This window comes from Eucalyptus grandis, chromosome 4 (genome assembly GCF_016545825.1).
Source record: "Eucalyptus grandis isolate ANBG69807.140 chromosome 4, ASM1654582v1, whole genome shotgun sequence".
Classification (NCBI taxonomy): domain Eukaryota; kingdom Viridiplantae; phylum Streptophyta; class Magnoliopsida; order Myrtales; family Myrtaceae; genus Eucalyptus; species Eucalyptus grandis.
In genome coordinates this window covers 31,731,258-31,743,882 of record NC_052615.1, presented here as the reverse complement: position 1 = coordinate 31,743,882, position 12,625 = coordinate 31,731,258, and the positions used below count along the sequence as shown (strand labels likewise).

At 42.4% G+C, this 12,625-nt stretch overlaps 1 protein-coding gene across 1 annotated transcript; it reads left to right on the top strand.

Annotated features, from left to right (window-relative positions):
• The first annotated feature begins 1,152 nt into the window (after positions 1-1,152).
• On the top strand, positions 1,153-3,424 carry LOC104441855 (IRK-interacting protein). Its single transcript, XM_010055101.3, has 3 exons — positions 1,153-1,713; positions 1,793-2,814; positions 2,914-3,424. Exons 1-3 carry the CDS (start codon positions 1,615-1,617, stop codon positions 3,293-3,295), a joined length of 1,503 nt encoding a protein of 500 aa, XP_010053403.1. The 5' UTR covers positions 1,153-1,614; the 3' UTR covers positions 3,296-3,424.
• The last annotated feature ends 9,201 nt before the right edge of the window (positions 3,425-12,625 follow it).

Sequence of the window (12,625 nt, the reverse complement as noted above, 5' to 3'; positions counted from 1 at the left end):
TAGTCCAATCTAGTTCGGGCGATTCCTGGTTTAGACGGTTCCATCCTACACCTCTACATTTCAGGCAATCTAACTGAATGAAGACTAACTTTCTGGTCGAGGCCTAACTTTCTTCGCATGGAAAACAGGCCTCGTCCGTTCCCATAAACTCCGCCATCATCTTCACAAAACACCAATGAATGATTCCCGATCATGAATGACATGCATCGGCTAGTTTCGCGCGACATCCGCCGCGTTTGTCTTCGTCTGGAATGCTCATGCGGGACGTGAGATGTACCCGGGAATGAGACGGGGGGAGACGAGACCTGGAAAAAGGGGCACTCGGGATCACGATCCTGCCATCGACATGCGCAAAAGACGACGACACTGCTTCTGCCTCTACCCTTTTTGTACGCTTTTGCTGCCAACAACGTCAGGGACCACGTTGGCCGAGCAACGCCCCTACCCTCATTTACTCATCTCACATGCCCTCCCTCTCTCTCTCTCTCTCTCTCGCGTTCGCCATATAAATGAGGGCAAACGGGGGTGGTTGTGGAGCCGATATGGGGCTTTTAATGCGACAACCCCCCCCTCCCAGCACCCTCATAAATGTACGACAGCTGACCGGGAGTCTCTTCTGCACTAGCCCTTGCCGGAAGCCTCTTTCCCTTACTCTCGACAAAGGTTGCTTTCCCACTTCACCCACCCCTGAGACAATGATGACATCCATTAAGCCAAAGAGCCCTCCGGCCCCACCACCTATTAACCTAAAAACCCACGATTGAGAGTTGAGAGATTGGCGATCGCGATGATTTCCCGATGTAGAATTCACGATGCTGACTCGCATTTATAGTGTAGTAAATGAGACGCTTCCAGGAAACGATGAAACCCAAATAGGAGCTAGTCCTAGCAAGCTTAGCACTTGGCCATTTCTTTTTGCTGGAGTTTGGAGTAGTGAGGCATGCGAACGAGTCCCCCGTTCAAGGTCCCTTTCCTCCTATCTTTTTGCACTTGTGAAAACCCCATTTTCATACCGCAAATATGGACTTCAAAGGGCCTCCTTTCGCAGCGTTAGATGGTCCTTTTACCTGCCATAAATACACAAGCATTTTGCAGCCATGTCGTCGTTGTCTTAGTCGTGGTCCACGAGCAAGAGAATACTGTATCAAAGCGAATAGCGTTGTTCCTGACAATTCCGACGATGAGTGAAACTTAGATCCCATAAATTGCGTGGTGGAATTACATTCTCTCGTCAAAATTGGACCGAGCCGATGGCCATAAATGTACGGTGGCCTTAAATTCTTCGACCCATTATATGGCCATAAATGGTGGAGTCGTTGCCTCAAACTCAAAATATGCACTCACATTCGTAACCAGAACCCGCGCGATCTCGTTTACAATGATCATATAAATGCTCATTATCGTCGTCGTGAGGTTTCCATCTTAACCAGCGCTGGACAGTAGAGAGAGAGAGAGAGAGAAAGAAAGTCATCTCCCTCCTGCGATCCTGTCATTAAAAGCACGATTACAAGACGACGAAACATCGAGCGGGTTTCCTCAGGACAAAACTCACCCTAGCGTAGCCAACAGAGAAAGAAACGCCAAAGCGTGATCTTCATCCTCAGATGAACAGCAATGCCTCCTTCAAAGCCATCATCCTCTCCTTCTTCCTCATCCAAATCCCCACCTTCCCCTCCTCTCTGTTTCCCTCTCCAATCCCCCCACTTCACTCCCGTAAGCTGGAATCACCACCCTTTTCTCGTTACTTCGTTTTCGAAAGGAACGGATGGTTTTAATCTCTTGATTTTTGCAGATCCAAGAATGCCAACGAGAAGAAGAAGAGGAAGACGCTAACGGTGTCAAGGAACCGACCCCCCGCGCGCGGGCGACGCCGGCCACTCCGAAGCACCACCACCAGCCGACGCCGCTGCACCATGCCCACAGGAGCGGCAAGCCCCCGAGCAAGAAGCGGCAGGAGCCGTCCGGCGGCGACGACATGTCGGTGTCGTGCAACAACTGCCGCCCGCACGCGCGCGAGCGGATCTCCGTCGTCCCCCTCGACCACCGCGGGCACCACCACGGCCTGGGACGGCACTCGATCCCGAGCCCCAACGGCATCTTCAAGTCCATCCTGTCCACGCTGACCAAGAGGAGCCCGCGGTCCATCGACGCCGCGTCGTCGGCGGCCTCGTCCGTGAGGGAGGAGCAGTGGAAGATCGCCCTCGCCGAGCTGTCCCACAAGCTGATACAAACCACGAGGAAGCGGGACGAGGCGATCCTGGAGGCCTCCAGGGTCAAGTACTCCATGGCCGAGCTCGAGAAGAAGCTCAACAAGCTCGAGCTCTATTGCCACAGCCTGAAGTCCGGCCTCGACGAATGCAGCAACTCCCCCTATCGTGCCTCCCGAAGCACCCGCCCTGTCAATCCGATCCCCACCTCTAACGACAAGGTCGTCGAACCCTTCCTCGTCGCGGTGTCGGAGGCTCGGTCCTCAGTCCGTTTACTGAGCCGGTCGCTCGCCATGCAGCTCCGCGGCACGGGAGGCGGCAAGGTGCACGAGCGTGTCTCTCTCCTCCTCCAGCCTCACGACGTCAAGGCCGCCTCGCCGCCGTCGAGGAGCCCCCGGAGCCTGCTGGTCCACCTCGAGGCGCTCCTGAACAGGGCCTTCTTCGAGGACTTCGAGTCGGTCGGGTTCCAGAAGAGCGCGCCGAGCACGATACTGAACCCGGTGGCTCGGTGCGAGGCCAACCTCACGTCGTTCAACGTGCTGTGCAGGTTGACGTGGGACGAGGTGTTGAATAAAGGCACGAGGCATTTCAGCGAAGAGTTTAGCAGGTATAGATACATTATAATTTCATTAACATGTTATTTGATACGCAATGTGTACGGTTTTTCTTAGATAATGTTTCTTTTTAAATTTATTTTGGGGGGCAGATTTTGCGATAGGAAGATGAGCGAGATCGTGGCGATGTTGGGGTGGACGAGGGCGTGGCCGGAACCGCTGCTGCAGGCCTTCTTCGGGGCGTCCAAGGGGGTGTGGCTGGTCCACCTGCTGGCGAACTCGGTCCACCCGGGCCTCCCGATCTACCGGGTGGACACGGGGACCAGGTTCGACCCGGTTTACATGGATGACATGGGCGCGGACAAGGCCCGGGACAGGCTAGTCCCGACCGAGGTCCGGATCATGGTCACGCCGGGGTTCTACGTCTACCGCCACGTGGTCAAGTGCAAGGTACTGTGCCGGTACTACAGTAGCGGTAGCCCAAACGGTATGGTCATTGATGACAAGGACTCTGTATCAGCAACCTCCCCTTAAATGATAGATCATGTCTGAATTTTCGGATTTGGGACAATTCCCCTCTTTTTCACCCTTCAAATTTTTTTTTTTTTTTTGTAGTTTATTCTCTCTTTTTAATATGATAATAGCAGGGGACATTTCATGGAAGTTATGTAATCTTAAATATTGGTCGATTTTTTTCTTTTTTATTTTTGGAGGCGAAGGGTTCAAATGGTTTGGCCGTTGGACTAGGGGCCGCGGGGGCGCGGGGGTGGGGGTGGTGGGCGGGCGGGGGGCATAGAGTAGATGAATACGATGTGTCATTCGGGTCAAAGCGAGATTTTGGCCTTTTGTTTATAGGCACTGTTCTCGATCCTTGTCTGGTCTATTCGTCATCATTCATTTCCTTTCTAATCCTTGTTTTTTCCCCTCGCTGTTTATGTATTATTTTTCTTGGGGGATTCTGGGATCTGGGTTTTGCTCAGAAGAGGAGGTAAAGTCCTCTCGTGGATTGGTCGCTTGCAGTGAACGCATGCCAACGCGAAAATAGGAAAGGAATAATCAGCGGGTGCGTCACTTGGGGATCAGTGATGGCATCGCCTCTGCGATTGATTTCTGGATCTTCTTCTGTACCACAGTAGTCATCTTTTAGGTTCGGATCCAGGTTGGACCCGGTCACGCGATCTTTGGATATGTGCGGTGCGTGTTGGTTCGATCGACATGGGCGTTTTTCCAGTGGGCCTATCGGTAGGTGTCGCTCGTGAAGCTCCCCTTCACGGGTCGATCCGTTTGATATTTGTCATGTTACTGATGAACGAGACTGGCTCACCTCATTACCTAAATCGGAGGGGCAGTGATTCTTGATGGTTAGGGTAGGTGGCGCTGGCATTGAAGAGAAGGCAAAAACTAGGGAGCATTGCGTACTTACTGGAGACGATGGTGGTGATGACGAAAGCTAGATGCGGCAAGACGAATGTGGCATACAGTTAAAAGGCAAGGTAAGGTGCAGGCGGAGGTGGTGGTGGTCCCCGTGGCTAGGCGGAGTTCGGAAGGTGAAGGTGATGAGCCCGTGGTGCGGGTGAAAGCGTTGGCCACAACAATCATAATCCTTTCATATGATCAATGCGATGAAAGGATTGTGGTCAGCAAGCCGGTCGTAATGGGGTATTGTTTCGCCGGAAAGGATGAAATACCTTTTGAATTAGCAACCGATTCCAATCGAAAAAGAGTGGAAGGGTCTCTTCTTGATTCTTAAACTGTATCATAAATGGTAAGACCTTTAAGGCGGTTAGGATTCTATCATGCGTTTGGTGTATGCTTAAGATAAAATAAAACTAAATATATGGGGATATACACCGAATAAAATTATCTCATGATTGGTTCAAGGTGGATAGGATTTCTATTTTTCTCAAATAACAAACTTCTTAAATAAAAAAAATTAAAATTATATTTCAATATAAATAATATTTGAATTTTGATATAAGAAATTCAAAATAACAAAAAATAACAATTTAGTTATTTTAATTTAATCTTATTTTTATTTATATATTCCAATTTAATTCTATTTTATAATATAAATTCAATGTATAAATTATATTAATTCCATATTTTAGGTATTTTAGTATTTAAGTTATATTAGTACGGTGTACTATTTAATAATATTTTATTAGAGTAGGATAAATGGGAAAGAAATAAATAAAAAGGAAATTAATTAAAAAAGAGAGGAAAATAAAATAAATAAGTAAATAAAAATTAAGTAGCCAAGAGTGTTGTGAGAAATTTTTATCATCTCCGTTTATAAAATATTTTGTTCATTTATACCGATATACCGTTATGCCAAACAATTATATAATATAATGTGAATATATTTAATTTTATTACTATAATCACCAAATAATAGATAGAATATAACGAAATCCTTTGATTTATATCCTATCCTTTTCAATCACATCCTAATTAGAAATCCGGACGACCAAATAGAGCCTAAAAATACTAATATTGAGAACAGTCGTTATCAACAATATAAATTGTACTGGGAAAGTAAGATACATTAAGGCTCTATTTGGTTCATGAAAAATAAATAATTCGGAACACATTTTCCTAAAAATGATTCTTGTGTTGCTTAAAAAAAAAATGAAAGAAGAAGAATATTTCCATCTTCTACAAAAATGTTTATATATAAATTGTCATCGAAAAAAAAATTCTCATTAACCAATTATTTCAAAGTGATTGTTTTTAAGAAGATATTTTCATAATCATTCATTTTTTGTAGAATAAACGAAGCCTAAATGTGACATCCTGATTTTCGAGTCTGATTTCGATGAGATGAAATGGGATTTTCATCAACATGTTTATAGCCTTTTTCTCTGAGTTGGCTACTCACGAGTTAACTAACCTATTAGGTAAAGCCGTTAAGGAATCTAAATACAATAGACATGAGAATTCGACTAGGAATCGACTACTCGACCGTGCTAATCTGCAATGGTCATTATGGCACCGTCAAGATGGATCAGAGACCGAAGATAGGTCGATTCGATAGAGATATGTGATTAGTGCATGGGTGATTCCACCTAATTACAAAATTTCTGTCGAACAGCACTAGACCGATTTTTCTATCGTTTTTGTACCTTGTATTCATATTTGAAACCTCAAGATTTTCACGACAATCGAGAGTCACTAATGTGTCGAAGATGTACATTGTGGCTTGAAAATAATCGATCACGAGTCAATTGCATTAAAAATTCCTAAAAGCTACCTAGTAGATTGGAACGCGCTAAAATAACGTCGAATTGAAATTAACCGCGAAATTGAGCTCGATTTCAAAAATTGAAAGTTCTGCCGTGTCACGATTTATTTTAGGAACGTCAACTCACTTTCCGAAAAATTTTCGGAGATTTTGAGATTTTTATGGAAAAATCGATTTGGAAATTGAACGGAAATTCGGATGGGCTCGTTTGAAGGGAATTTCGACTTCTAAGCAAAGCTATTGGGTGATGGGAATTTGTGGAAATGTGTGGGATTTTTCTTTGACGAAATTGGACTTCGAAATTGAGAATTTGAGGATGAAATTGAATTCTAAAATCAGTGAAATTCGGAGCTATGATTTGAGGACTGATTTTTTGCATCAATTTAGTTAATTCTTGGATTATATTTGCTAGAAAGAAATAGGGGAGACAAGGCTTTAATGCCTAGACATTTATCTTTGACCAATTCCCTTGTTCCAATCTCCTTAGCTGACTCAAGCCAGCTGCTCTCCACGGACGCAACTTCTCTTTCATTTTCCACGGAGCCGCTCCCTCCACGTCACCAAGACCGCTGCCTCGGTCTCCTTCGTGCGCCTCCATCGACTCTCTCTTTCATCCATTTTGTTGAGCACACTTCTGCCGAAGCATCGCCTCACCGCTCCATCTTGCCCCTGTAGCTGCTCCACCACCTACGTTTGTCTCCCATCATTTCCTTTAGTTTGTCACAGCATCATCCCCATCATCCCATCATCATCCCCATCTTCATCTCTCCATCACCCTCCATTGAAATCCTTTCCCTCCACTCACGCTCGCCCACTTTCAGTCAACAAACACCGTTCGGTTGACTCCCCCTGCAACAGCACGTGTCCAAGCCGTCCATCTCCACCATCGGCTTCTTATTTTGGCCGCGATTTCTTTGCTTGGCCAACCCTCTCTAAGCCCGCTTCAGCCTTCGAAGTTCAAGATCGAAACCACCATCTTTTGTGCCGGTTTTCTCAGCCCGAACAGCAAGTTCGTTGGCTGTTTTCAGCCGATCCGAGTGTCCCTCGGTCTCGCCGTGAGTTCAAGTCTCGGCTACCGTTGCACTGCTATCGCTGTGAACCGATTTTCGGGCTTAACCGATGAGTTGCGTTCTAATCCTTTATTAGTGGGCTAATGACACTTAGAGGTGTGTTAGTTAGCTAATTTGTGGATTTATTATGTTAATTAGGCTTAGGATGGCTTAGTTAGATTAAGTATATAGTTAGTATTTAGTTAGTGTAATTAGTTTAAATAGGTGATTAGTTAGGAATTAGTTAGTTTATTTAGTTAGTATACTTAGATTAAATTAAATAGGATGGTTAGATTTAATGTTAGTTAGATTATTTAGTTTAGTTAATTTAGGTTAATTCAATTAAATGCTTTAAATTTATTTATTTTGTAATTTATTTAATTTTCGATAATTTATTTAATTATCAATTATTTTCCGGAAATTAGACCGGGATAGCCGGTGACCGGAATTTTGTGTTGATTGTAATGGTGTGTTCAATTTCTGCAATTGAGTGTTAATTTATGTAAATTGAGTGTTGATTGGAATTTCAAATATTTAATTCCAAAAATTGTGAAATTCATACAATGGGCTTGTGAAGCCTTTTACGTCAATAAGCGTGCCGAGCAAAACAGAGGAAAAATGAGATTGGTAATCAACTATCAACCCCTCAATCTTTTCCTCCAAGACGATAAATTCCCTTTATCATCTAGAGACTCACTCTTTAGTGGTCTAACCAAGGCCCACATAGAAAATCCCGGGTGTCAGGTTTTAACACCAAAAATGGTTTTATGTACTATATAAACCAGTGGGATTTTAAATTGGAGGATATCAATTTTTCTAGTGTGAATTGACCGTGTACCTACACACGACTATTTTATCGTGTATTTCTAATACGAAAAAAATAGACTAGGTTCACTATTTTAATTGAGACATTTGAGTGCAATGCACAGTGTCCTGGGCCGAGATTGATTGGTCGTGTGTTGGTTAAGAGAAACCGTCTTGGGCTGTTAAGCCGGATGTTACCCATTCATTGGGACTCGGGTCGCAGTAGATTATGGACCTACGCCCCTTTGGGGAAGCCGTCTAATTGAGAGATGTTGCCTTGCTCAAAGGAGGTGAGATGACGCCTAGCAATGCCAGAAGACTGCCAAATTTAGAGTTGGTCGTACCTTTGAGAGGTGTAATTAACAATTGAAACGCATGATTGTTGAGTTTGATGCACCCGATTATGAGACTAAAACTGTGTGACATGGAATGGGACGTGTCATAACGGTTTGGCCTTATAATCAGGGCCCTGATGATTAATTGAATTGATGGGGGTGTTCCAGTTGTTATGTGCATTGATTATATGCATTGCGATATGAGCTATACTGACGTGCAGGAAAGGAAACTGAGACGAGGTAAGTCCTCTGTGCCAATTGAGTGGTTGTGTGGTTAGGACACTTATGGGTGTATTTCCCTCCTAATCGGGGCTTAGACCGTGAACTCGCTGAGATTTATATCTCACCCCATCGTGAGCTTAAAATTTTCAGGACCGTAGAGAGCTTAAAATTTTCAGGACCATAGAGGGAGGACCTGGAATTGAGCTGAGGTGACCTGAAGAGTAGGCTAGATAGAGTAACCTCTTTTTGAGAACTAGTCTTTTGGTTATAGACTTATGTAAAAAACTCAATATGTTTATAAAAGTGTGGTTTGTTTGTGAATGTGATGTCCTACTTTTCTATCCCGATATAGTTACTGTCAGGGGATTTGTTATTTGCTTCCGCATGTACAATAAAATAAAAGGGTCGGCGACTCGGCCTGGGAAGTCGTATAGTTTTTATCAACCAGAGAGGATGGGCATGGGCTTGAGGATCGGGGCGTGACACTAAAGATAAAAATGAACAACATGTGTTATTTGATTGATTGAACAATTCTTTATGAAGATTACAACTTTAATAATATACCCTCAATCAACAAATACTTAAATGGTTATTAAGAAATTAAACATGACCCCAAGTACTATTTCATAGCACTTATTCACAAATGGTTACGACATCTGAGATTCTCCAACTCTACTACTTGATAGTTACATCCTGTGCTCCTTCCCATCGATTGAGTTGGTATACTTCATTCATTGACTCTTCGCTCTAGCAGTTAGACCTTTTTGGTTAACATCTCCGTCGATCAAAATCAAGTCTTTTTGTCAACCAATTGTACGTCGGCTAATTGCTCCCAACACTTGGTGATCCTTTGCTCCTGCTATCTTAGCAGGCCTTATGTCGATCAAACCGTTGATCCAACACTTGGGCAGTTTTTGATATTAAACGTATGCACAATCGTTATCCTCAAGATAGGAAGAGATATGCATTTAGTGATTGCATTTTTTAATCTCACGTATTCTCTTAATGGTTATTCTGCATGTTTACTCCCACGTCCTCTTTAAAAGCATCACGTCACATTATTAGAAGACCTTTATTTTCATAATGTGCTACTTAGTCAAAAGTCTCACCTCTTTTATCTTCTTTCTTCGTGAACTACGTCATCTTCGACCTTTTGCTTTCAAACTCTTCTTTTCATGGAATAAATCACTGGAGCTTCGATCTTTAATTTTAGTCGTTCCGAGTTATACATTGCTCGTCTCGATAATATCGGGAGATTCAAACGGAAGGGTAAGCTTTCTCTTCAATTCGTGGATGAATCCAAGAATGACATTGATCATGTTATTCTTGGCCCTTACTTTAAATTGCTTCCTATTTCTTCGTCATTTTCTGATGAATGACACAGTAAATCAATTTCATCTCTCTGCTAGTTTGTTGAGCAAAAGGAAATTCCATTGAATATATGGCTCGCATAGGAATTTCCTAAGCCAACCCAAATTGTCGAGTACATTAGGGATGGTGAAAAGCTGGTAGAGAATTTTCCCTGATTTGAAAATTTAAGAAGAAGATCAACGAAGACCAAGACTACCTCCCAGAATTTCTCAATTTTGGCCTAACTGTTAGAAGAGTAGATAAATTTTCTGAATTTCTCAACAAACGTTTGCTTCCATAGCAAAAATGAGCACAATAAGAATACTGATGTCCATAGCAGTAAATTGTAATTGGCCACTTTTAACACGTTCTTATAAGGTGAACTAGAAGAAGAAATCATGTATGAACATTTCTCTTGGGGTCCTTCAAAAAATTTGTAGACTCAAACAGTCACCACGTGCTTGGTATGAAAAGTAAAGCTTTACTCTTGAAAAAGTGGGTTTAAAAAAGTTTGATTTGGATTCCTCCTTGTTTGCGAAGCGGAATGCCAAGGCAACGGTGGTTGTCCTTATCTACGTAGATGATATAGTTATTATTGGTAATAATCTTCATGAAATCGACGATCTCAAGTAGCGCTAGAATGTAAAGTTTGACATTAGGATTTGGGACACCTGCGCTTTTTTCTTGATATAGAGGTGGCTTACTCTAGTAAATGATTATTTATTTGTCAAAGTAAAAATACTCTTGACTTGTTTCAAGAGACTAGGAAACTTGAAGCTGCTCCTGCAGAGTCTCCCATGGATTATAATAGTAAGTTTGTTGACAACGTCATTCCATTGCCCAATAGTGGTCAATTTTAGAGGTTGCTTGGGCAAACATTACTTGTTCAGATATTGCTTACGCCATTAGTTATGTAAGCCGATTCATGCATGCGCCTACTAAAAAGGACATAAGGCAGTTGTGAATCGCATACTTCAGTACCCAAAGTCTAGTCCAGATGGGGGTATTTTGATGAAGAAACATGGCCATAATGATATTGTAGGGTAAACAGATGCGGATTGGGCTGGGAGCCTTGCAGACAAAAAACGCAACTACAGTCTTCCGCACCTTTGTGGCAGGCAAATTAGTCACTTCGAAAAGTAAAAAACATACTATTTTAGCAAGGTCTAGTGTAGAAGGCGAATATGGAGCCATGGCCTAAACAACCCTGGTTTCAATTGCTTGTACAAGAATTGGAGTTTTGATCCTTTATGTGTCTTATGAAGTTATCTTGTGCTAATCAAGCCACAATCCATATTGCTTCAAATCCATTTTTCCATGAACAAACTAAATATTAAGAAGTCATTTTCACTTTGTTCATGCGAAGGTTCAATACAAGACAATTGAAAATCCCGATGCCTGTAGTGATGTGTAACTAGCAAAAGTATTCACCAAGGTTCTCTCTAAAGGTGTTTCCCAGAATATGGAATCCAAGCTGCTGACCTCCGACGATGTCTTTGCTCTAGCTTGGAGGGAGAGAGTTAGAACAATAAGAACGTCAAATCGTTCTAATCATATATAATAGGAGATCTAGAGGGTTGTATCTTGTATGATAACTATAGCTAAAAAATCAATGACTGTGACCCATTATATTACTCTCTATTAAAGGATGATGCATCCTCCCCAAAGATAACGAGATGAATTGAGGATTTACCACATGGAGGTAAACTTTTGAGGGGTCATTCTTTTAGTTGTTTGAACCACGTTGATCATTTAGTATCCCTCTCCTCTTCTTTTATCTCTTTTCTATATACGATCATCATTAAAGCGACCTCAATCACGTGAGCTTCAGTGCCATAAGAAGAGCGTCCAGTAATGGCAAAGACGTCGAGGAGAGTACTAGATAGAGGCCCTAAATGAAGGAAAATGCAATTGGTGAGGGAGGTCGGAAGGAACAAAGCGGACCTATTAAACCTAATTCTAAATTTAGGTTAGAGGAAGAGAATTCTAGAGTCAAGTCAATTCGGGCTTTTTTCCAAATGAGTAACATGTGAAGTCTTAACCTTGAAAACAATTGGAAGAATTTCACATAAAATACTGGAAAAGTCATTAGTTAATGAAAAAATATAATTTATCTTCATTCTTTATTCTCAACTGTCATAAACTGACCATTTATTTTTTACTGGACTTGCTTGACAATACATCACGATGCATAGGGAGAATTTCTTCATGATGACGATGACAACATTGATCAAAAGATGGAGGAAGAAAAATTATATAAAGTAAGGGCCAAGAATAACCGGATTGATGTCATCCTCACATTAGACTTGCCTTTCTATTCGAATCCCTTGATTATCAAAACGAGCAATGTATATCCCAAGATGGCTAATAGTAAAGATCAAAGCCCTAGTAATTGTTGCCATGGGAAGAAGAGTTTACGAGCAAAAGGTTGTCGATAATCCGGTTCAGGAAGAAAGAAGATGAAAAGGTGGGACCTTATGTTCACTAGCACCGTCTGAAGAATTAGGTTTTCTTATAGTGTGATGTGATGGCTTTTAAAGAGGTTGTGGGAGAACACATGAAGAGTACCCGTCGAGAGACGTAAGATGAATAGATATCATTATTAGATGCATGTCTCTACCTAACTTGAGGATATTGATTGTACATGGGCATGAAACCATTCAATTCTTCAAAAAGGAGGCTACGTTAACACCAAAAAATGCTCAAATGTTAGGTTGACGCCTTGATCGACAAAAGCCTACTAAGATAGCAGGAGCAAAGGATCACAAAGTGCTGGAAGTGATTAGTCGATGTATAGTTGGTCTACAAAAAGACCATATTTTGATCTACGGAGATGTCAACCAAAAAAGGACGAAGTGCCGAA